General features: G+C 36.2%; 1 protein-coding gene across 1 annotated transcript in view; it reads right to left on the bottom strand.

The window, feature by feature from the left end:
* erbb4b (erb-b2 receptor tyrosine kinase 4b) overlaps nucleotides 1-26332 on the bottom strand; it is a 318305-nt gene that overhangs the window by 10389 nt on the left and 281584 nt on the right. Inside the window, exons 21-27 of the mRNA XM_008403838.2 lie at nucleotides 8208-8363; nucleotides 6725-6800; nucleotides 6415-6561; nucleotides 4047-4144; nucleotides 3578-3748; nucleotides 1036-1273; nucleotides 63-185 (exon numbers count right to left, since the gene is read on the bottom strand). Coding sequence (XP_008402060.1) covers nucleotides 63-185; nucleotides 1036-1273; nucleotides 3578-3748; nucleotides 4047-4144; nucleotides 6415-6561; nucleotides 6725-6800; nucleotides 8208-8363 — 1009 coding nt within the window. The remainder of the gene's footprint in view (nucleotides 1-62; nucleotides 186-1035; nucleotides 1274-3577; nucleotides 3749-4046; nucleotides 4145-6414; nucleotides 6562-6724; nucleotides 6801-8207; nucleotides 8364-26332) is intronic.

Here is a 26332-nt window from a genome sequence, read left to right as displayed (position 1 = left end):
TCCATAAAAACATTTTGTCTCTTAAATTATGCATTGCTTTCTTTTAAAGCTGTTCATTTAACCTGAGGTGTTCTTGTTTCTCATGGAAACCATGTAGCCATCCTTGTCTCCCTTTTCACCTCGTTCTGATAAAAGACCAGTAGGATCCGCACTGTAGCGCTGTCCGCTAGTCTCCTCTCCTCCACCTTGAGAAGCAAACAAGGAAAGAAGAAGAAGAATATATGAACTAAGATATAGAAAAGGGTTATTGTTGAACCTAACGCTAACCCTTTTAGCGGCACATCTTTTTTTCCACCAGAAAACAATGTTTTAAAAAGAAGTTCATTGTTGCGCAATCTTGCTTTTTCATTGACATTGCAGACAAACTATTGTTAAGCACTCTGTTTTCTATTATTAGTTCCTCCATCAATAACTTGTAGAGCACCTGCATTTATTAGTTTACGTAATACTCCTCTGCTTGCATCAGCAATTTATGAATAAGTTATAGTTCAGTCAAACATGGAGAGTTGATCATTTTATATTTACAGCTATTAACTAAAAAATTAAAATGTGACACAATGTTACTAAGCTTTGTGGTGGTTTACTTGATGTGTAAACCATGACAAATTTTGGCTGTCAATCCCAATTTTGTGACTTATTTCTTTAAATCACAGTTAGGCAACACATTTATCAGAAACTATCTTGAGTAACCATATACTGGTTTGCATAATGTAGATTAATGACATATATTCAGTACTATACCAACACAATCTTTTTCTATATTACAAATGAACACATACAAATTTACAATTAAAGAGTATCATGTGCAGCTTTGAACTTTAAAAATTCTATGTATGTATTTTTAAAAACAATTTCTATAAGGGTGCTAATACAACACATAAAAACAGCAACTGTCTTCTTCAGAATACAAATGACTCGTAGCAGTGTGTCTGCATGGTATTTGGTCCACTCTGCTAAAGAGTATATATGCTAAGATGTTCAAAACATGTAAACTTGTAAACAATGGGATGGCAGGCATTTCACACCAAGCTTTACCTTGTCCTGGAGTATGAGCTAAACCAAGGGTGTTTGACCTTGGGGAGGCCTGCTTTCTTAGGGTGCCATTACAGCGAGGGTCATCTTGGTTGCCACGACTAAATCCACCACTAATCTGGGCCCCTGCAGCGAGTTCCTGTGAAGGGAGGCTGCTTCCAGACATGGATTGACCCACTCTAGGCAGAGTGGCCAGCATGTCCCCCATGGTAAACGTTGGGTCCTGACAGCCAAATTGATTCTGGATGGAAATAATAATAATTAAAAACTTATTGTTGACACAATATGCAAACAAATAAACTGACAATATAAAAGCAAACAAGACTTGCAAGACGGTAGCAAATACAAAAAGTAATTTTGTTTTTACCTTAGCTGTAGCCCTCACTGTTTTATTAGAGGTTTTTATTAACTCGTCTAAAATATTAAAACAGCTATTTTATTCTGGTTTGTTTTATAAATACAAATAAATAAAAGTGAAAAAAAAAAGAATAAATGACTGATCTAATGTTAAGGTTGATTCCATGTTAATAATTCTATTTTACTAAGGTTTCTAATTTTTTACAAAAACAGAAAAGGGAACTGTTGAAGTTGAAGAACATTGGCAATTTAATTAACATAATTTTAATTAAAAACTTAAAGTAACCATATCTGCTGAGGTCCATTTGTATCTGTGCTCATAACAAAAAAGATTTTTTTTTTACTAAATCTCTGGGAAAGCTTCACATCCACTTATCTCTCAGCTCCTTCATTTTCATCAAAGGTTTGACTTTTTCAATTTTATTTTCATTCTTATTTTTTAAAGGCTGAAACGTTTTAATGTCTGGAAGAGTATTTGCACAAATTGGGAAGCAATGGTCAAGTGGAATTTTCAGTTTATATTGGACTAATTAATTAAGATGTAGATATTTATTCTACTTCTGATCAACATTTCTTAGCAGCCCACATGCCAGTTGAACAAGTATAAAATGATATGGTATTTGGCCCCTACAAGAAAATTGATTAGAGATGGCGCATGTGCTATTCATTCACTGCTCCGTTTTCCTCATGAGGGTATTCAAATTAATCTGTTATATAGACTTTTACCGCTGTAAGAACTGGGCAAGTACATACATTGTTTTGTCATACATTTTAACATATTTAAAGCACTTTTTAACTTTTTTTTAATAAGTGTACTTTCATCCAGTATTTACAGTTGCCCACGTGACACATAAATGTTTTTCTTTTTGTATTGTGTCATTCATGCATATGCACACAACGTACCATATTTCCCATACAAAATAAAAATGCCAATAAATTTATTTAAAATAACAATGTAACAGTAAATAACTATTTCCAGACTTGTTAGAAGTCAATATGGTCATATTCATGCTTTATGCAAACTGACAAAACTACATACCACTGTAATGTAATTATTCTAAACATATGCAAAACATCCTACAACAGGCAAATCCAAAAGTAATATTGAAAGTGAAAACAAACCTTTACCTTTGTAGGAAGAGTTGAATTTAAAGGACACACTGTATTGAACAATTATTTTTTGCAATCATTTTTACCTTTTGTACTTCCATTTTTTTTCTTTTGCTTTTTCTCTCACTTCGCAACAACAGACCTTAATAAGGACCATGAAACACAGCAGGCAGGACAGGGATACAATAATAAAGAACTTCAAAGGAGTGTTTGATTATGAAACAATAGCCCAGCTTTAAGCATCTGTCAAAGCACATTTCAGTCCATCATCTGAAAATGAAAAGAAAACAGCACAACTCCAAACCTACAAAGACCTAGCTAAATTGACAGGCTGGACTGGGAGAGAATTAAAGAGAAAGCCAGACAGTATGCCAGGGTAACTCTAGAGTTGCACATCTCAGATGGGGGCATCTGTTTAGACTCAAAACAACCGTTCTCTATGCAACTGTGCACTTTGTAGATCTTCCCACTACGGAAGAGGAGCTGGAAGAAATCTTGTGGATTTGAAAGAAATCCACAAGAAAATGTGTTTGTACCACGAGACACACACAGCAAACATGTTAAGGAAGGTGACCTGATCAGATGAGATCAAAACTGAACTTGCAGTTCAAGGAGGGCTTATCATCTAAAGGCATTGCAAACATTGAATTTTGTTGTTATAAAAGTGACAAACTGTGGGAAAGTTCAAGAGTTGAAATACTGTGGGGCAGCGTTTTTTTTGACACAATGACAGAAGATTATAGGACTACAGTTTGGCTTAATCCAGGCAATTTGATCAATCTGAAGTTTTAAGAAAGAAAATCAGCATCTAAATTGTTATAAAACTAACATTTACTCCACTTTCTGAATTAGTCAAATAGAATAGGGAAGAAATCTAGCATTCGAGACAGAAGATAAAACAAAAAATAAAAAAACAATATTAGGAAATCTATCAGAGGCACGTATGAATATGCAAAGCCTGTAAATAGAGATTAAAACTAGTGACTGCACTGCCTTAAGGAATCTGTGTTAATCTTTTCTCTTAAACGTGCAGATCCTTTTTCCTCGGAGGAGTCTGAACATCCCTAAAATAATTTACCTTGTTTGAGTCCATGCGCGTGCGAGGAGTGTATGCCAGTGGTGGAATGTTAAAGGAGTGAGGAACCAAATACTCCTCGGCATCCATCAGGTCCTCCAGCTCGTCTTCCTCTAGCAGGCTCTGGAAAAACTTGCTGTCGTTGGGGCTGGGCAACTTCATGCGGTCATCACCCTATTAAAACATGAGGGTTGATGTGTCATTCACAGGTTCACTTTGTAACCACAAACTGAATATGGTGAATAATAATAATGTAGTGCATTACTTAATAGTTGTCTGACTTTACATTGAAGTTTTCCAGATTGCTAAATTTCCTCTGTGGTAAAATGTCTCTTATACCCTTACCTTCTAATGAAATAAAAACTAAGTCCATAGACCTGATTTGAATAAGCCCAACAGTCTACAGACAAGCTTTAACAATGACAGTTTTTTTTTCTTCATATTATTTTGTTAAAATTTACTGAGAACCTACCTGGATGACCAGGTATCGCTGGGGGTCACGAGCCATCCGTGTGAACTCTGCAGCTAGTTCCTTGAACTTGGGTCGACTGTCTGCATCAATCATCCAGCCTGAAAAAAAATGTTTTTGTATTACATACTGACCACTGGAATTAAATATACATACACACTGGAGATATTAATCTTTCATTTTTCATGGGATAATGAATCATTTAGCCCCTGACTTCAAGTTTGACCCCAGTACTTAGTACGCTTATTTAATGCTTTTCTCAGCAGCATTTGCAACAGACATAAAGATGAACTTATTCTTTATAAGTCATGTGTAAAACAATTTTCACAGTTTTCTGCTGAGTCCAACATGAACAAGCACCACATTTCCTGTTAAAGTTCCTTACCCCTCTAACCATTTTAATATTATTTTATTATGTCACATTGCCACCAAAGTCAATGTATTTCAATAGGATTTTCTGTGACCAGATCAGCCCAAAGTAGTGCATCATAGTAAAGTAGCAGAAAGATTTTTTTTTTCTTTCCTATTTTACCTAAAGTGCTAAAGTGAAGAAAGGAATTGCAGAGATACGCAGCTCAGGTGGGAAAATGTCAAAAGAGCAATTATCAATAATTGCTACATGTATGACCTTTATAGAAGAGTGGCAAACAATTAAAATGAATTTCAGTTTTGCATGAGCATGTATGTCATACACTGTATGAAGATGATGTTCTGGTCACATGAAACCAAAATGTACCTTTTTGGCCTGTGTGCAAACCTCTGTTTGCGGTGAAAAACTATTGCTAAATGTCATGATGAACAAACGTTTCTCATTGTGAAACAGTGCAGTAGCAACATCATGCTGTGTGGATTCCTTTCTTCCACTAGTCAGGATTTCTAATACGATGGATGGAGCTAAATATAGCGGCATTTAGAAAGAAAACCCTCAAGAGGCTGCAAACAACACCGGCAACTGGAAATGTTAGTACTTTAATATTTAAAAGTACTGTAATATTACTAGTCGTGTTTTTACTTTGATATTTTTAATTTTACCTAGCATAACATCATCTATTGCATAGATAGAACATGTCCATCTGTAGATATGTTGTTGTTCCGGTTAATCATTTAACTTGCTTGAGGGACATTAAATATTTTCCCCTAAAGGTAATATTTTTAGTTGTGTAAAAATGAGCAACTATGTATTTTCTATTTAAACATGTCTTTACATGTAGTCACTTTTTCAGCCTAAATATAAATACTCTTTCATCACTAGAACAGCCATCTGGAGAAATGTGCTCTTCTGCCAGTTTTACAGTTGGACACATGGATACGACACCAAAGCAATCATGTGATTCGACCTCATCTGTGCATCAAGGGAAATAAGATGAAATGAATACAGAAGTAATACAGATTAGGCAAAAAGTGATAGCAATTAATGGTTTAAAAGGGAACCTATCATTACTTTATCAGCACATTTCACATATGTGCATTTCAAACATAACATTGTGCAAAAAGAAAGAAAACAATTGCGCAGTGACATGGATAATTCTCTGCTCTCTACTGCTTGCCAAGTTGGCGCAAGTTCAGGGTGGCAGGAAAAGTCAAGGTGGCAATGACAGCCAGAGGCTTCATGTCACTGAGCAGTGGACAGGGCCAGTCTGTAACTGGCAGCAAGTCTTTTTCCTGGCCACAGTAACCAGATGTTATAGTGCTGCCTGATGGCATTCCACGAGTATCTCGCAAATAACGCCGACAAGCTGGTGCTACCATTCAGTAAGTGGGAAGGCAAAACTTGAATTTATCCTCGTTAGGTGGCTGTGAACTTAACTTCCTATTATTTATTTATATACATATATTTGCTGAATAGCATTCAATGAATGAACATCATAAAAACAGTTGGCCCTGATTTTAAATTCAAAATAACCTGAGTGTAATGTGTGTAATAAAGAAAACCATCTAAATTTGGATGGCTAATTGATTTCCACAGGTTGTTTTTCTTCTCACAAAACTTTAATTTGTCTTTGTTACAAAGCCAGCATGGATTCAGWTACCCACAAATAAAATGTCTGCTGGCAAATTACCTCTAAGATCTGGAGTAAATAGAAAAAAATAATAATCTTAATTAATAATAATCTTGTATAAAATTGATTTTTGGTATATGCAATCTGTTGCTGGCACTCATAAGATGAAAGAAAATACAAACATTATAAGACAAATTGAAAAGAATCTTAGTCATGATCATGGAAGAGTCATGGAATCATGACTCATGATTGGGGGCCAGGCTCGGAAATTGAAGTATGTTGCAATTGCATCAGAAATACAAAACACTCTTTGAAACCTGTGTTGTTTTATGCATGTTAAAAAAAGTTAACGTTATTTTGTTTGCACGTACATTTGACCATGACCATATAGACATCAATGGTACAGATGGGTGGCTGAGGAAGTCGTTCTCCTTTCTCCAGTAGATCTGGAATATCTCTGGTCGGAATGCCATCATATGGTTTCCCTCCAAAGGTCATAAGTTCCCATATGGTCACACCTTTGAAAACAAAGATGGTTGGAAAAGAAACATTTGATTTAAAATGCTCTATGTTAGGACAGAGGCTATGCATATGTCACTGCTAGTGTCTTGTGTTGGTGTTAACTACCAAGTAGGGGAAAAATAACCCTCACAGCTACTGGAGACTGTAAAAGCGGCTTACCATAACTCCATACATCACTCTGGTGAGTAAATTTCCTGTAATGGATACACTCCAGGGCCATCCACTTGATTGGCATCTGCAGTGTAGGAACATGTATTATTGATGTATTAACAATAAAATCTGCTAACAATAAACCTATTTATAAGAAAAAAAAATGTCCACAATGTATATTTGAAGTGTTTCATTGTAAAATGACTGACTGTTTCAGCCATGTTGGAGAGTAAAATGTAATGGTGGATTAAAAGGAAACAAGGTTTGGGTAAATCAACATCAAGAGGACATTTTCACACACACACAATATCAATCTAATCCCCCACCGACAGAAAAAGACACGCACGCACGCACGCACGCACGCACACTCTGACTAAGATGTAGTAAATTAAAAAGAGACATAAACAAGGGAGGTCTGGGATCAAGCTTAACACTGTGATTAGATTTGAAGGCCAGTTCCATTGATTACAGTGATAAAGGTTGAGAAGAGAGGAGATGTGGAAGGTTAGTGTACCTTTTGTTTAACAGCTACAGGGATAAATGCGCAGCACTGATCACTGACAGAAACCACAATAAGCATAAAAAGATTAGGAGCGAAAGAGGAGGAATATCCTCGCTTGTGAAAAAATGGTTTGAAAACAAATCAGTAGTCAGGGAAAGGATAAACAAAGATTAGAAAGGGTCAGAGACCTGTGCTCACACAGCCCCAAGGACAGATTTATTCACTACGTTTACAGCGTTTTGAGATCTCTTCCCCCCCGAAGGTAAATAAAACGGTTCAGTAGAGCAGAAGAGTATTTTACGCTGAGAAATAGCATCCTTTGTGATTGGTAATGCTCCTCCCGGAGGCTATGAAACCCTTATTAATGTTAATGCCCATTGTTTCTTTTTATGACTTGTCAATGCCACAGTCTAAAGAAATAGTCTAACATTTTATTTCCTAAACCAAACATGTGTAACTACAGACAATAAAATATGGTATCGGGCTCTAATTACAGAAAACTGGCAGATTCTAATGTGCGATCTTAAATAAATCATCCTTGAACTATGAGCATTTACCTCTAAATATTAGGTGCAAGGAATCATAAGCAGCATACAAGACCCACAAAACTTCTAAAGCTTTAATATAATCTTCCCAACTATCTTGCGGTCTGAGCCAAGATTACATGAGACAACTCTTGCATTCTTTTTACATAATAATGAAACAAATATAATTCTGAGCTATGAGAAAAAAAGAGGGGAAAAGGGTGCCGGTGTGTGATTTTTCAAAGTCCTTTTTTTTATGTTGTCTTTGAAAGAAAGCAAATAAATAAAGTCACRTGTTTTGACAAGAAGAATAAATGATACATCCAGGGTTCATTGCATTTGAACGACACAGTAATAGATAACGACAATTAAAGATTCTTATTAACAGGAAACATTAAGGTCCATGTAAATGTTGAATTAATTGTGAGACGTTGCAAATGTTTGTAAAAAAGACACTGAAGTTCACCTTTCCCCCATCGGCATTGTATTCTTTTTCGTTGACATCTAGCAGCCGAGCCAGCCCAAAGTCGGTGATTTTGATGTGGTTCGGAGATTTGACCAGAACATTCCGGGCTGCAAGATCTCGGTGGACAAGTCTACGCTCCTCCAGGTACATCATTCCCTGCAATGCAGACATTCAAGCCCAAGATTACAGACAGTAATTATAATTTTTTACAATATTTATTTGCATAGAAAACATACTGTATCGGCAATCAGATATGTGCTTTGATATACAAGAAAAGGCACAGTGTACCAACTAYAAAGTTCCTACAAGCAGAATTTTAGTACATTTTTTAGTCTTACCACAGTTTCTCAATTTGTCTTGGTAGTAAAAGTATAACTGTCATTCTTATGCATAAATATGTGTTGATCTAAGCTTCAGTGCTTCTCCACTCATTCAACTTTGAGATGGGTCCTTGGTCCAATACACAACATCAAATAGATGAATTGCTTCCTTACAATGCAGCCTAGTTTTACAAATTCTAAATAATGACCTAAATAATTATATGAAGTTGTGATCTGGAACTTGTGATCCAAAGCGTCATATTCTAACTTTGGGTGAATTATTTAGTTTTGGCCTACTGAAAAGCTAGTCTTTGTAATTGTCTTAATTTGTTGCAGGCACTACATTTTTTTTAAATATATAAATGCCCTGTATTTAGCTCCTTTCATCCTCCCAAAAACTCTGGCCAGACTTAGTTCTATACCACAGTAGACCAAAATATTCACTAATGGTCTCATCTGAGCACACCACCTTCTTGCATACAGGTTCACTGTATCCCTTTCAAGGCTCCTGGCAAACTGCTTCTGATGGCTTTCTTTCAACAATGACTTTCTCCTCACCACACTTCCAAAAAAGCCTTTTACAAGATGATCCCAATTGAGCAGGGGATCTCTACAGCTCCTTCAAAATTATCATACGTCTTTCGGTTGCTTTTCTGAATAACAATCACCTTGCCCAACCTGTCAGTTTAATTAGGCAGCCATGTCTATTTAGGGTTGCAGTTATGCAACATTCTTTTCATTTTTTTGTATCATGGATGATTTTTCCTTTTTACTTCCAAATTATGCTCAGCAGTAATCCGTGTTTGTCTGTCATATAGAGTATGAATACAATTCACAGAAATTTGAGAGAATGAATAAAAGAGAATGTAATCCTTTTGCATGGTGCTGTACAATAATACATAGTGTATGTGTACATGGAAGTCTGACTCTGCTTATAACTCCATTTGCTTTAATCATTATCAACATCATTACCAACAATCAAACCCATATTAGATTTTTGATACCTCTTTGTGTCATTATCATTACAACCATATTGTTATTTCATTCTGAAAACTCTCAGCAACAACTACAATAAAAGACCTTCTAATTGCCGAAGGCCTGCATTGGTAATAAAACAATCATCCACAAGCATCAACAGATCCCATAAGAGTGAAAAGTGTTGGAGGGAAACACTTTTCTCAMTACATTTTTAAAGTCATTAAGAAACTAAGCCTGCAATCTTCCTTTCTTTTCAAATTTAATTATTGTTGTAAGATACTGTGATTGCTCTTTTTTTTCCTCACAAACTTTATTTGAACATAGAGGGTATGCAGGCTGCCTTTTCCTGCAAGAACTTTTCCAAAAGAACAATTCTAAACCAAGCATTTACAGCATTTAGCAATAGTGGGAAGTTTCTAGGATCTTTTTCTCAAGAAGTTGCATCTCAAGAAGTTTCCTAAAACTACCCAAATAAATATTTGTGATTGACCCTAATACATATATTTTTTACAAAAGTACTATTGGTTCAAATGGCAAAAGATTTGTGTCCTGTGACTTGYAAAACCAAATCTTCTCCCTCGTATTCAGTGTTTTCTTGTTACAATAAGAGATGTATTCCCTTTTGTCAAGTATTTATGTATTGTCAGCACAACTGCATGATTGAAACAATGCATTTACACTCACACATATAAACAAATAAATGCAGTGTGAATGAATCCGGGATACTTGATCAGGTAATTCTGACAAAAAATTCCAATTAAGTCCTCAAGGTACAAAAATCAAATTCCTGTGCATTCATTCAAACATTCTTGAATTCCTACAATACATCCTTTGCCACATATTTAAAGTCTTTACTGCCAATTACAGATCACTGAAAGTGTAGACTTGAAGAAAATGAGAAATGGGTGGTTGATGGGAGAGGTGGAAACAATCTCAAATTGGACAAGCAATAACAGGAACCACTTTGTTTGAAGTGGCGGAAAGACTGAAAACCCAGGTCTTATTTGGAGCCATAACAAATTGCATTTAGCAAGAATGGGATGAAATGAAAAGAGGAGTGGAATGGTGGGGGGAGGTGGTTGGGCAGGCTGAAAGTAGCCGAGTAGTCAAAGTTGGGGCTGTGCTAGAGCACTCTAAAATGTGAGATTACACTGGTGGGGCTGCAATCACCCTGCCTCATTTGGCTCCCTCTCAAAGAGGAGTGGGTAGTTTCAGTGCACACCTGCACATTTGCATACAAGCTCAAATGCAACTATAGATATGTGACCCACACAATGATGTCCTCACATGTTGCAGGTGTCTCATTATTAAGAGATCACTGCAATATATTAAACATATATAATAAACAAAAGCCATAAACGCCAACTTCCCGGCTATTAGGTCATATAAATGCAGTACCTCCCTTTGGTTTGATCCCATTTCTTACAATAGTTGACCATTAAAACCTTCTATGTAATAAATGTAAAAGCAAAAACTTAAGACAGAGCAGGCTGTTCAAACGTAAAGCACACTGATGAGATTTTGTTTGCAATAATTTAACTGGTCATTTCACCACTTTAAAGTGCATTGTCTAAAGTGCTGTAATAAAGTAAAATCTGAACATGATGGTGTGGGTTTCAAGGTGTATGCCGGCATTTACTTAAAGTTCATAAATCATCAACACTGTTAGTCTGTCATAGCGTATTCTGCCAGATTTTTGACATATTCTTATTTATATGTAGAGCACCCAGTAATCCCCTCAATTTTCAAGACAATTAAGCAGTGGAGGAAGAATGGATGGCTTGGCAACCCGTGAATTTTAATTTACCAGCACAATGAGATTGAGAAAGGGGAGTTGATGGTGTGTGCAGACTCCGAAGTTGCAGCAGACATGCATAAGAAAAACTTTTTTTTTTGGCTTTTTGCTTGGTTGCTTTCATTTACAACCCTCCCACGTGGGCGTGATGGGAACAACTCACTGCCCGAGGTTTGTACTTGCAGTAAACCGGGATGCATCACCCACACCAAAGCCAGCAGGGGAGCATGTATTTCAGGTGAGCCTGGCACCAAAAAGAAATCCCTAGGTTTCAGACAGACTCTGTTATAATCACACCTTCAGAAAAAGTGCTGCCTACCAAACCACAGGGATCTCGCCTATGCCCCAAACCCTGCATAGTTATTTTATRAGGGGAAGAAAGCAAAGAAAGGACAGCAAACACGCAGAATGTTTAAGCCACTGCATTCAAGAGCAGCAGAATTTTTYCCCCCTAAAAAATCCAAGTGGAAGTAGTTCAGCTTGATGCACCTGGTACCATCACCGGTCACCAGCCTATCACAGAGTGACATAAAAGGGAGACACAGTCATACAGGCACACTCTCATACCTGAGGGAAATTTGAAGAGATCAGTCAACCTAACAATCCTGCTTTTGGACTGTGGAACTTGTAGAGAACCCATGCCTGCATGGGGTTGACATACACACTGTAGCAAGACACCAGGCTGATCGTCGAACCCAGGATACTTTTGCTTCTTGGCTAAAGTGCAAACAAGTCCATAAAGATGACTAGTGGGACTCAAATTGACTCACTGAATGCAGCCAGACATGTACATTATCTGTCTTTATGCAACAGATGAATACTTTCTGTATTCATCTGTTGCTTTAAAATTAAAGTAGCATTCGACTGCATTAAACTAGAACAATATTTAGTTATTCTCGGAGTGCAATAGGCAAAACCGAAAGCAAACAATACAAGTTATACAGGTGTTKCGCACTGTTGAGAAATTACCTCTGTGAAGTCAAAAGAAATTAAATTCCATAAAACATGTGTGCATGTTTTGGTTATTTATGCTTAAGTCAGATTCAATTCCCTTTCCAAGTAAACAGACTTGTCTTCAGATGTGTTTTCTGAGGACAGATTTGGCAGCAAGTTAAAAAGAAAAAAATCAATAAGGATGAGCGTGAGGAGAATCGGTGGCCATTTTTCACTGACATAGAGGTCTCTGAGTTGTTTATTATGACAACACACTCAGTTGCTCACATAGGGAGCTGTCAACTCACTCATCTTCCATAAACAGATATCCTGATTCAAATGAAAATWTTTTTTATGAGAGTGTTTGTCTAGCACATCCTGTACACATCCTTCTTGTAAATTCTCTGATCTGTCTACTCATCAAGATGATAAATTTAAGCTGAGGACAAACTACACAACTTTTTCAGTCGTTGCAGATGTTGTAAAGAATTGGAGATCACACTCACAGGCTGGTTTCAGATGTGAATAACTGGAGATCACATGCTTAACAACTGCACCTACTGAGAGATCACAGACTACAGGGTAGAAGATCTACAAGTATATTTCTGATCCACTCATTAATTTTAAAATGCTTATCACATTATTTTACAGATCACTGAGGTGTCTGAAATCCAAGTATCCCTGTCTTTCATGTTTTGTTTGTTTCCATTATATCACCATATGATKGAAATTATTTAAGTTTTTAGCAGGACAACTGTTTTGWGTTTATGTTCATAATGAATAATGGAGTGGAGTGTTTTTATTTCCTCTCCAGTACTTTTGTTTTAAAACTAAATCAGAAAAACGACAATTGCAAGAATAAAAAAGGCTGCATTTCTATCTTAACGCTGCAGTATGTAGTTTATATATTTTTTTCTACATATTTGCTAAAACTGTCATTATGCCGTTACAGAATAAACCAAGGGAGAGAAAAAACAAACAAAGAAACAAACAAACAAACAACTTCCCAATCCTTATTTAGTATAGGACATGTTGAATAAGTGGACCAAGTGAAAACAGGGAGAGATAAGTGATAATTTAATCATTACCAAATCATTAACTGCAATGACTAGGTAGAGCCACTAGGACTATATGTACCCAACAAACATTTTAAATATAAATCAAAAATTGATTAGTAAATAATTAAAGATTATCTCCTCTTAATTTTAAAAGGTAGATCTTAAATATTTTCTTCTGGGAGTAAATCAATTTACTCTGCCAAATTTGCTTCACCAAATATTTGACCAACATAAAATCTGTTGAGAGTATTTTCTCACATAACTTGAGAGTTTWTCTCTGTGCAGTTAGTTATTTYTGAGTACACACACAGAGAGCAAAGCCTATGACTTATGATTTAGCTATTATGGTGCTGGAATTATTGCACATTAAATGCATTAATACTCCCAGACAATACTCAATTTTACTTTATATATTCAGAGACGCCTCAGAGCAACAAGATGACCTGACTTTGTTTTTTCATTTTTAGGTGGAATTATATTTTCCATTTCTCTCTATTGCTGCTKTCTCAGGTTAAGCATTAATAAAGGGGGTTGAAGAAGCTGTTCAAAGAGCTTAGGTCAAGTCAAGCGCTTTACTCACTCACTCATAATATCTATTTTTTTGACCCATGCTTTAACTGAGGCAGAGAAACGACGCCGTAATAATAAATGATAAAAGATGGGTTCAAATAAATACTGCTCCAAGCCTCACTACATTTATCTGCTGTGACCTCACCATAGTTTTAGACGGATCTTATGAATTTCTTTCAACAGGAATTGATAAAAAAATGAGTTAGAGAAAGACAAAGACACCCAGATAAGCTTAGGCGTCTATAAGTAAAGATGAGTAGACAGCTACGCGAAACAGAATTGTAGAAAAAAATACAATATTCTGTGAGGGGCTCCCCAACTGATGGTAGCAAAATACAGATTAGCTTCAAATTCAAGCCATTCCATGACTAAAACTAAACACATATATGAGATCGATTGATGGACACAACACCATCCAGTTGATTTACCCAGATTTTGAATGGAAAAGTGAATAATATTTGGTTCTGAGGGAGAGATGGTGGGCACTTGTTGCTGTGAGACTGCCGAGCAGCCATCACTCCAAATAAGATTCAACTGTTTTGCAGCAACAGCCTCTGTATCAGCTGAGCAGGCAATGACCTTACTTCTTCAAGCTGGTGGATTTATTTTTGCGCCAACAACTCCAATGTTATGGAAATAACAGCCTTGGAGCAATGAAAGCTCATGAATGTTATTAAATAGTTCAGTTTGACAGGAATAAATTGCTTGTTGTAACTATTTTTATAACAATTTTTCTGACCTTTTGATCCCACTGTGAGAAAAAAAAAAGACAATGCCAAGGTTACATGTCATTGGCTTCTTAAAGATGGAAATAATGGATAGTTGTATTCCTCTGCCACAGTCTGATTAGAAGTTTGATTTATTGCCCTGTGCCTAAGCGCCTATAGGCAAAACAGAATTTTCCTCATTGGTCCCAATGTACTTCCGGGTCTATTAACATTTGTCTTGTTTAAGGTTTATGTCCTCCTCACCCTTAAAATGGAACGGTCTATCTTTATTCAGACTTTATTTTTTTTAACATACCCATCAGAATTCCTAATTTTGTTTTAGAACACAGAAGTAATTGGACACGTCAACATAAGTTTCAGTAAGTGACATAAACAAACCATAAAAACAACAAAAGAGCAAGAGCTCTGCTCTTGAGAAAATGGTAAGCTAATACTTTTGAAGTCCTTCATGCAGCTGGCTCTTATGAATGAATGTATGAAGGGTATCTCTTGACCTTACCACCCACTGAGGGAGGGGCAGACAAAAATGCTCAGGCAGTGAAAGATGGAGAAAAAAAAGAATCAGCCTACCCATGCAAATAAAGTACACAGTTTAAGCTTTTAAAAAAGTGGCTGTGTGCATGAGACAGAAAGTGAGAGAGAGAGAAAGAGAAAGGGAGAGAGAGAGAGAGAGAGAGAGAGAGAGAGAGAGAGAGAGAGAGAGAAATCCTCCGGCCTATTTTCATTCGGTGAATTAAAAACCTATATGTAGTCAGAGAATTGAATAAGCTTTTGCAATAATCTGTTCTAGAAACCTAGAACAGACATTAAGAATAATAAACTATTACAATTTTCACCTTACAACCTAGAATAAATACACTGTCCAATGCCTTGCAAAATGCAAATTGTTGGTCCAATAGCATAATTACCTAAATCATTTTTTGGCCAAATTGAGATATCTGCAAAACTTTACTCTCCTACCACTGCTGCCTCATTGTCCTCAGCCAATCAGAACTCCTGTTAAAAGTCCAAAATCACTGTCTGTCATCTTTGTGACTTAGGCATTTTTCCCACTACATACAAAGATGGCAAAGTTAGCCATGAATAAAATATTAGATATTCCCAGAATTAAAGTGAAAGAAAATAAAGACAAAGAAAGTCCTCTGAGGTTACTTAATTTAAAGTATGGCATTGAGAGTTTTGGTACAGATTACAGATGAGATCACTACAATTGTAGCTTCTCCGTTTTAGCCACATATCAAATTACAAATGACAATTTAAAAATGTATTATTTAAAGGAGCTTCTGCTGTTAATTTAGAAATATCATTCAACTTAAAGTGACTGTTTTGAACTTTAGCAGACATATTTGGATTGAATTTGTTTATGGAGCTATAATGCCCAACTATTTTTGTTCCAGACGTTTTTCCTGCTAGCAGATAATCTCATTTCTTTTATTGAAAGTAACCTAAAAACTATTCAAGCATATTTAGAAATGAACAAGCATCTTTATGTTGACTGCTTTTCATCTTTTCCTTTTGAATTTTTATTTAGACGGCAGGCAAAGACAACCTTTTCTGTGTCTTTGAAAAAATGTTGCTTGGGGAGAAAGGCTGGCAGAGTGATGAAACTTTATCATCAGCATCAATGAGCATGCTTTAGGCCTTTGATAGAACTGAGAAATAGAGTGCAGAGTTGCACCAATAAAAGCTAAAAACCAAAAAAGAAAAGAAAAACACAGATTTGTATGAGAAGAGAGTCTTGGAACCACATTGGCCTAAATGTAATTATGATATGCTTCGGTTTTTATAATGTGCATGTGATGCTTTCCCTTATTCTATATTCTTTGCTCTTTATTGCTTGATTTGTGCTTTCCATGTTAATTAACACAAAACAGCATAGATTGAAGGGAATGCAGAATTAATCCATGAAATATTAGGTACAACATTTTCCTTGGTTTTTTTTTGTGTGTGTGTGGTGTTTTTGTCTTAATATTTTATTTATCAGTAATTTAGAATAATTGCTAATGGTCATTTTAAATGCATCAGTTTTTAATGTCTATATCTCTGATACATAAGGTATAGATCACAGGCTGTAGCACTGTACTACACACCTGGCTTCCTTTGATCCAAATAAAATGTGACAAAGACCGTCACTGCTTGCAGCAAATCCCTTTTAAAATAACATCACATTTCCGATGGTGTGCCATTAAAAGTTGATTTCATAGTGATGGAGCAAGACAAGAACAAACAGGAAGATCAGTTACAGTGACAAAAGGAGAGGGGAACAAAAAAGGTGTTCGTTTTTGTGTTTGACCCAGATTGCGCCATCCGTTCTTTCATCCTAGTGGTTTACCTTCACAGAATCACTCCTGCCACCCTGCCAGCATGTTGTGTGCGCCAGGTCCCTACAGGCATCTTCGGGATCAGGTGGCAAATTCATAACATACGCCAACAACATGACCTTGTCCTGGCCGAACCCACTCAAGCCCAGTGAAATTGGCAACAGGGGCCAACGGGGTGAGTGAGAATAAGAGAAGAATGAGACACCAGATGGATATGTTAATGTATTTGGCATGCTTTAATCTGCTTCTGCTTATGTCTGTCTCTGTCATGGTCTTTCTCCTTGTCAATGAGGACAAACAGAAGGAAATGTCATTCTCAAAGCTTGACAACAGGCTGGTCAGGCTCTTTTAGGAACCACGGACCTTCTGCAGCTACAAATAATCATGGTTGTGGCAGAGAATAGCTTAATTTGTGTCCCCTTGTATTACAGCAGGCTGTAATTTGAGGAAATGGTAAATCGTTAAAGGAGGAGGCTGGCACAGGAATCAGATATTTAGCCAAACATCTGACAGTGTTATCATAATGGCATATATAATATAATCATAACCAGCAGTTTAGATTTTGTTTTGAATCAATATGTGAACATACATCTCAACACTTTAATAATTAAGAACTCTGTGTTACTGAATCACATTACAAGCAGAACTAAAGTGAATGTTGTTACAGGTGTCTTGCATCTGCAACTTAAAACCATGACCACTAAAATTGTTGCTTTTGCTTCATGCACAAGCCAAACAAAATTTCACATCAAACCTGTATAGTTTTTGCTTGTTGTCTTGACAGTTTTATTATTTGCTGACATTTGCAGAATAAGGACTTTGGTATGCTAGTACCTTTTGATCTTTGAGAGATTGTGATGTTTTCAGAAAAACACCAATCAGGCTTAAGATTCTGACCACTGATAAGTAAAGTGAACGACGCTGATCAACATGCCATCTGTTAATGAGTTAGATCGGAATTAAGGAACAAGTGAACATTGCATCGTCAAAGCTGATTTGTTACAAGCAGCAAAAAGTGATTCATGAAGGGGTTGAGCAGCACAACATAACCTTAGGTTCTTGATATATTCTCATATCTCCCCAGATCTTAAAACAATCAACCATCTGTGAAATTTGCTGAACAAACAAGTATGTTGTAAATCATGGTAATCTCACTACAACACTTTCAGTTCTTACAGGGTCTTCTGCTAATATATTTGGGGAAAATACCAAACCACACTTTCGGGAGTTCAGTGGTAATTCTCACTGTGAAAAAAAATAAAAAATACAAAAAAATCATCTACAGTGTTGGTTGTCCCCAAGGCTGTTATCCCTCTTGTTATTTATTCTATATACAAAAAGCTGTACCAGTGCTGGCAGGTACCTAATTAAGTTTGCTGATGATAAGGTCCTGGACCGCCTTCTCCAGAATAATGAGCAGGAACATGGTCCGGTGTTGGATGTTTTTTTTTATTTTTTTTATTTACCTGTGTGAATACTCTCTTAAAAACACGTCAAAGAAAAAAAAAAGTTAATCAATTTTAGACCCCAAGTCTGACAACTATCAGAGGAAATCATATACAGACTATTAATGAGTACAAGTATCTCAGAGACGATCTAGAAAACACATGAAATACACAGAAGAAACAGAACAGATTTGACTTCCTAAATAAGAGTTGCTTTTATTTGATGTTAACTGTAAAATACTGATGATTTACAATGGTTTTGTGTAGTGTTTAACTACTTGTATTTCATACTGCTTTGGTTGCACGATGGATGCAGAAATTAACACACTAAGGACAATAGTGACCATTGCCATGAAGATGCTGAGGATTCATTTGAATAACACATCTATAAACAGAGATATCTTAATAAAATGTATCTATACTAACCACAAGTATTCATCTGTTTCTGCTTTTAAATGTCTGCCCCTTAGGTTGGATGTTAATGAACTGATGTCCAGTCCACAAACTGGACTGGACAGCAGTCCAGTTTGTGAATGGACTGCTGTCCAGTGATTCACAAACTGAACAAAACTGTCCCTTGTACCACAATGGACTTTCTAAAAACGTGTTTTTCAAAGTCAACATGCCCATACATGTTTATGTTTTTTATGCAAGAAAATTGTTTCATTACTTATGTAGTTATTGTTTTTGACATATTTTTCAGAGACTGTAAATCCTGGCACACGATTAAGTAGTATGCAAAACAGCAATGAGCTGCAGAAGATGTTACAGATTTTTTTTTTTTACATCGTCTGTGGTTGTGTGTCTGATGGAGATCGTGTGCATTATATATGTAGTGATGCTGCTTTTAGTCATTAGTCAGACACAAAGCAGTTGCACTGAATGTAACTGAAAGAGCAGCATTTACACATAATTCCTCATCTGATCTCTTACGGCGAAGACTTCCCATCTAGTATGTTTTACATTTGTCTTTGCTTAAAAACAAGTAACCTGATATGTTTGTGCTTTCCATTGGAGGGTCTAGACTACAGCTGTAGGTTGTTTGCAAAGAGATAAGTGTATTGAACCACATTGGTGAACCACCTCTTGTGTATTTTATGTAAACAACACCAGTGCCTAATTTGAACAACACTGTTGACTACAGGAAGGGCTTTTTTCAAAACCGATAATACAAAAAGGAGTTTTTTTGGTATTTTTTTTATTTTCATTTTTTGACAATTTACACAAACACAATTTAGGCTTTTGTAAATAGCCAGGGTAACTTTTAAAATCAAACGATGGCAATTATTTGCTAGCAGTTTACTGGTTAAGTCTAAATTAAGCATTTGTTGAAATACTGCACTCATAAAATTGACACATTCCCCTACGATTAATTCATATTATTAACACTAATTTCTTTGCAAAGATAATAAAAGACATGCTTCAGCATCGTTTTTTAGATTGTTGTAGGTCTGATTTTCAAACAACTTTACAAATAATATAAAAAAGAAAAAAAAAAGAAAAAATATTGTAAGCTTGTTTTAGTTAGTCCTAGAGGGATGAAGTATTCCCCATACCCTCCATTTTTCATTAAGTTCTAAAGTAGTTTAAACCCCAATTGGCCAGACTTACTCGATCTGGTCAAGCTGCCTGTGAGCCTTTTCAACACTAAAACAACTTTAGAGAAAAGAGAAAACAGACTGTAACTACACTCCTGCCAGTCAATAAATAGAATAACTGACACTTCTGCCATTATACCATCCCTTTTCAGCTCTGAAGTAATGAACTGTAATAGAGAAATGATAATAATGATGATAGCCATAATTAGTGAGATAATAACAGGGTAATCACAGTGTGCCGTAACGGGAGACATTAGCCGTGATCTATGATTGATCTGTTGCAAGGGTTGCAGCTTGGTAATCGAGCAGGAAATCCCTGCAATGGGGAGATGGAAAAAATCGTTCTAGGGTTCAAGGATTTGTTGATTATTAAACATCTCATAATATATGTCTTGCGTTAATACCAACGAATCCTGTGTTTTATAGATTAGAACTTTTATAGGAAAATAAATCACATTTAAATAAATCATATTTTGTCAGACAGGTGTTTTACTGTATTCTTCTGCTAACTAAATGTATCCATGTTGAATCTTCTCTGATGTTAGCAAAAGTAATAGATAGTGAGAAAAAACAGAACATAGTCAAAAAATGCCAAATAAATGTTGACTATATGGACAAAGTTGTCCTCAGGCTCTTGACCCCACCTCCTTCTGTTAATAGAGCWTTTGTTCTATTTCATAAAGATATTYAATGGCATATCCTAAATAATTTGTCTAAATCTAAATTGTAAGGGGGAAATTTGTGTGTAAAGACATTATTCAAATAAAACTCACTCAAAAAATGCAACTAGTACAAATATGTATTTAAATGCATATTCAAACACGGGACTTTATTAWTTATGTAAATTAAGCGTCCATCATCTCTGAACATACATAAAGTCATGGCATATRTCAATGAATCTATCAGCCAGTCTTACTTCTCAATTTTTCCTATTCAAATCAAATCCTTTAATGAGGAAGAGAAGGAATTTTACCCCAACCTCATCTGACTAACTCTAAGSCGACCTTCACATACGATTAAGATCACCCTACAGTCTCCATGACCTCAGTGATTCAGTGGAACCTGCTTTGATGGGCGCAAGTTTGGTAAACCTTCTCAGTGTGAGAAAATCACAAGGATGTTTGCTCTTCTCAGTTGTTTCTACTATTATTCTATGACACAGTACAATGTTTAACACTGTAAAGTATCAGATGTTTTAAACCTTCTCAACATCAGGACAGCAGTAGTTTTAAACAGAGTCAGAATATAACAACGAGCAAAAATGTTTAAAATATGTTTGCTCTTTTACTGCAAGGCACCACCAGCCTGTRTGAAGTTATGCATGTAATGCATGTAATCAAATTAGTTATTTTAATTGTTGCATTTGCAGTTTTTTTTGTCTGCACCAGGCTTCATTTAACAGTGTGAAAGTGTGGGTGTCCAGAAGTCACTCATTAGTGTTGACCTGTCTCCCCAAACCACCAGTCTCATCCATTGTGTAGGCTGCCTGCAGTCATCCATTTTCCCCCATCACCCTACTTGGCCACATCCATCTCTGCTCAGTCACACACTTTTCAAACTGTGTCACTGCTGTAGGTGTGTGTGTGTGTGTGTGTGTGTGAGTAAGAGAAGGAGATTAAGTAGGAGACAAAGACAGAAAAATGGGAAAGAAAAAAAAGAGAGCGTCTTCCTCTTGACTTGATGGAATACTTGATAGACAAAATGGCAAACGGTGAGTTAGTGTAGGCCAAATCCTCTTTCTGTATCCGACTCTCTTGGCTGCTTTTTATCTGCCAGCTGCCTGAGGGTTTGTGACTTTACATTAACAGGTCATTCTAGTTGGCCAAGTTTCATTACAAGCATTCTTTATGTGCTTTGCAGATAAAAGCAAAAACAATTCTCGTATGCCTGTAAGACAACATGGTAATCCAGCTGTACATTTCCCATCTGTACTTTTTTATCTGCATTGGCTCTTGCTGGTAGCTGAATGAGCAAGGTGTTGCACATCTCATTAACCTTCCTTCTTAATCAAGTTCTTTTTGAAAAAGTGTAATGTCCTTACTTTTTCTATCCCAATAAGCTGGAATATCATTGAAAAGTTATTTTATTTATATGGTAAATGAACTTAACTTAGCACTTTTCCAATCATTTTTGACCACTCAAAGTGCTTTACACTAGAGTCACATTCACCCGTTTTTCACTCACACGCACACACACATTTATACACCAATATGCAGATCGGTAGGCAGTTCGGGGTTAACTGCCTTGCCCAGGGGCACATTGACATGTGGCAGGAGGAAGCTGGAATCGAACCTACAATCTTCCAATCACAAGATGACTACTCTATCCATAGAGCCACAGTCTCCCCCATATATGGATTTATTACACACAAAATTATATTTTCAAGTCATTTTGATTGCAATTTGCAGGTGATGTAAATTAGAATATTTCATAATGACTAAGAATTTTTAATACACTGATGTCAGCCTAGTGAAATGTATGTCTACGTACTGTGCAGTGTATGAACTCAATACTTTGTCGGGGCATGCTTTGTGATAACGCAATTGGCTTTGTTGCAAGTAAGGTCACCCACTGCAGGAAATGGTATCCCTCATCTCTCTCTGCACCATAACCCCTAGAATCTTTATAGGTGTTGGGTCAGGTGAGCTTTCTGGCCAATCAAACACAGTGATCCAGACTTAGCTTCATATTGTGACCCCCCAAATCTTTACCAAACCCTCTCCCACATCCAGTGAGATCTCTTTGGAGCCTTTTCTAACTTTACTGGTATTAAAAGTAAGGAATTACTTCAGCTATAACCATCATAGTCACATTTTTATTTGGCACTTATATTTCTGTAACAGAAAACAAGAATCATTGTCATTTTAATTATTTGTAATTTAACTTCTTACAGAAGCTAGCAACTATGCCTTTTGTCTTTGGGCCTTACACTATTAGTCAAAGTGCTTATACTTTATTTTTAACCATATTATGCATGGAAATACAAACTTGCCCAACCACCTAATTTGACGCAATGTAATTTGGTTTAGTGGCCTTACCTCAGTGTAAGAGATAAGGAATCTCTTACACTGAAATCTGACCCAGTGTTTAGACTGCAGTAAATGCAAAGCTGGGAAATAAAATGCAAACAAGTCAGYCCATGGTCCATAGCACAACATTTTGCTGTATAGATAATAAAATCCAGATCAATATAAAGGAGTTGAGGTGATTTCGCAAAGATATCTAAATGCCACGAGCATTTCTTTGAAATATTATATAAGAAGACCATGGACTAGAGCAAAATGCTGTATTTGATATACTTTGTTAGGGCATTATCTAATGAGAACTATAATTTATTTTGTCACTTCTGACTCTCCTGCAATGTAAAAAATATACTAGCATAAGTGCAATGTGGTTCAATGTCCCAATACATAAAAATTCAAAAATGCATTAATTCAAATAAACTAATCCAGCTATTCAGTTGCTGGAATTCCAGCATACAGCTGCTTCTATAATAAATTAAATATCTACCCATAGGGATGGAGGCATTCTGGTCGGCGACACAGAATATATACTAATGCTGTAATGAAAGACCCCGACAGAAATGTTTCAGAATTAATTAGTACACACATGAAAGAGAGGCAGACAGCAAGAGCCAGAAATGGAGGAGAAGGAAGATAGGCGGACACTTGTTGACATTTCTAAGGGTTGGGATAATCAAAGGCTTGATTCCTGTGATCTACTTCTTGCTCTGTGTGYTAAAATCTAGTCTCAGAGCAGGGATGTTATCTGMCATGGATGGCAGGAATCAAACATAGGAAATAAATGTTTTCTCTAAGAGTGCATATAAAAATAGAATTGTGTTCGTTGGCTTAAAAAATATGTCAACATTGCTTAGTAACATTTAGAACATGGAAAGTAGGACACAGATATAAATATTTGACAATTTGGGGTGTTTATCTGAGGTCAGTCGCAAGTGCATTTGAGTCATTATGATAAGGGCTGTCGATTTTTGGAAGCTTTTCCTCTTTATTTTGGCAGCCACAGCAATAATAATAATTTTTAAAAAGTCACTCCCTTAACTTGTTGGCAATATACTCATTTGAAGGCACTTCTTCAGGGATACTAATGCTAAATAAAAAGCAGTGTGATGTAAAATAAAGTTCTTGTAATGGCTCTATGATGATCAAAGGAGGCAATAAGACATTTTAGGGAGAGTTAAAATTAAACATTTTGATTTGACAAAAAGTCAATTTAAAATTTATCCTGTAAGCAAATAAACCAATGAGTATACCAAGGTTTTATAACAAGGGCAACAAAGCTTTAAGTTTAAAAAATAAAAATTTGCACAAATGGTTAAAACAATCCTTTGCAACTTTTTGCTATGTTTATGGTCACTGGCCRGCTGAAAGGTGAGTATCCAGTCTTTTGAAGCTTTCAACAGATTTTCTTCTGAGATTGTCTGAAAAAAAGAAAGATTAGCACATTATGATTCTGTCACCACTATGTGTCGCTGTAAAGACTGTGTGTTTCTGGGGACAGACAGTTTACTTTTATCCTGACGTGGCATTTTACATGGGAGCCTAAAAGGTCAGTTTTGGTTTAATCCAACTAGAGCAACTTCTTCTACATTTTTATTGTGTCCCTCTAAACGGCTTCCSGTCAAATGCAAACAGCGATTCTTAACACTGACTTTCTTCCTTCTACTCTTTGAGAAAGACCCATATTTATGGAATGTATGAGTAATACTGTAGTTGTTGAGCAGATTTCCCACCTGACCTGTGGATCTTTGCCACTAGACTATGTTCCTCAACTTCACAATTGTGTCCTACTTTAAGTTGGTCTAAATTAAAATCTCAATAAAATACACTAAAGTTTGTTGATGTAATGTGACAAAAAGAATAAAACGTTCAATGGGGTTTAAACCCCTTTTCTCAACACTGTGGGTGCATAGAYGTTCCTACGGTGATGTAAATTTATTAAGGAAATCACACAAAGTCAATGCAAACTTTTGACATTCTTTAACAAGACTGTGTATTTGGAGCACTGAATCAAACTGATTTTCTTTTCAGATTTTGGTAAATCAACTTCATTTTCTCTACCAAAAATTATGACTTTTTCATAACCCAAATATGGCCTTCATTTAGACGAATGAGGAAGAATTGTAGATAGACATAAATAGACAGAAAAACCTTTGACCTATTTCACAATTAATATTCAAGCACTAGTTTAGACTGCCCACAAAAACATATAATAGGAAGGGAAAAAAGGAACAGTTGGTCAGTGGGTAGAATAACTGAAATGCTTATGTACAAGAAAATAAAATCAGCTCTGATAACAGCATGGCGATAGTACAGCATGTGTAATAACAGAGGAACAAAACATAAAAGTGATTGTTCATGGGAGGTTATGGTATATTCGTCATGCTTTAATGTTCAGAGAGGTGGAAAGAAAATGCTGGATTCACAAGCTAAAATAAAAATAAAAACAAAGCAGAGAAGCAAGTGAGAATAGAGACAGAGTGGAAAGGGAATTGGAGTGATGTGAGTTTTCATGGGAACCCTAGGGATGTCTGTAATGAGCTGGAGGGAGGCATGTTTGCCTTGCTTGGTTTACAAAGAGATATGACCCTGTGATATACACAGTGGGGCTTTTTAACCACTCCCACACACATCCATATAATACTGGACTCAAAGGAAACCCAAGGCAGTCATCTCGATGAAGACAGAGTTACCAAGAATGAGATTTTGCAACAGTGTAATGGAGGCTTCTTAAATGTGTGGCACTGAAAGAGAACGGTTCAGAGCAACACCGTGAAGTAGGTCCCACAGGTAGCAGAACACCAGCTTGTCCTTCCACGGCAGAATACAGAATAGCAGAACATTAAATAGTCATGTTAGCTGCTCTGTATTATCACTTGAATCATTCTGTGTCTTTTATTGAATGTGTGTAGTCTGCAAATACACACATTTGAGAAAAAAACTATAAAACATAACTTGTTCAAACCAAGTCTAAAAAAGTTGTGTATTTCTCATAAGTACATTACAAAGAAATCAAAGGATATCATACGACTAAAAACAAGACCAACTCCAGATTAAATGGTTGTGACACCAGTTCTAAATAAAATACAGTTGAAACCAGATGTTCACATTGTCTAAAAATACAAAGAACCTCTTTCCTCTTCCAGTCTAACATCAAATCCATTTTAACTTTTCTGCTTTCAGGTCAGCTACGATTATCAGAATTATTTGCATTTGTTAAAAAGACTGTCACTAATGTTAAGCCTAGCTAGCATTGCCACCGATGACTGTGGATAAATATTTCACCTGTAAGGGGAAGTTGTTTCTCCTCCATTACCACATGGAACAGCGTGTACACAAAGGTGACTGACACTGCTAAT

Source organism: Poecilia reticulata, linkage group LG2 (assembly GCF_000633615.1).
Source record: "Poecilia reticulata strain Guanapo linkage group LG2, Guppy_female_1.0+MT, whole genome shotgun sequence".
NCBI classification, from domain to species: Eukaryota; Metazoa; Chordata; class Actinopteri; order Cyprinodontiformes; family Poeciliidae; genus Poecilia; species Poecilia reticulata.
This window is presented reverse-complemented; position numbering and strand designations above follow the sequence as displayed.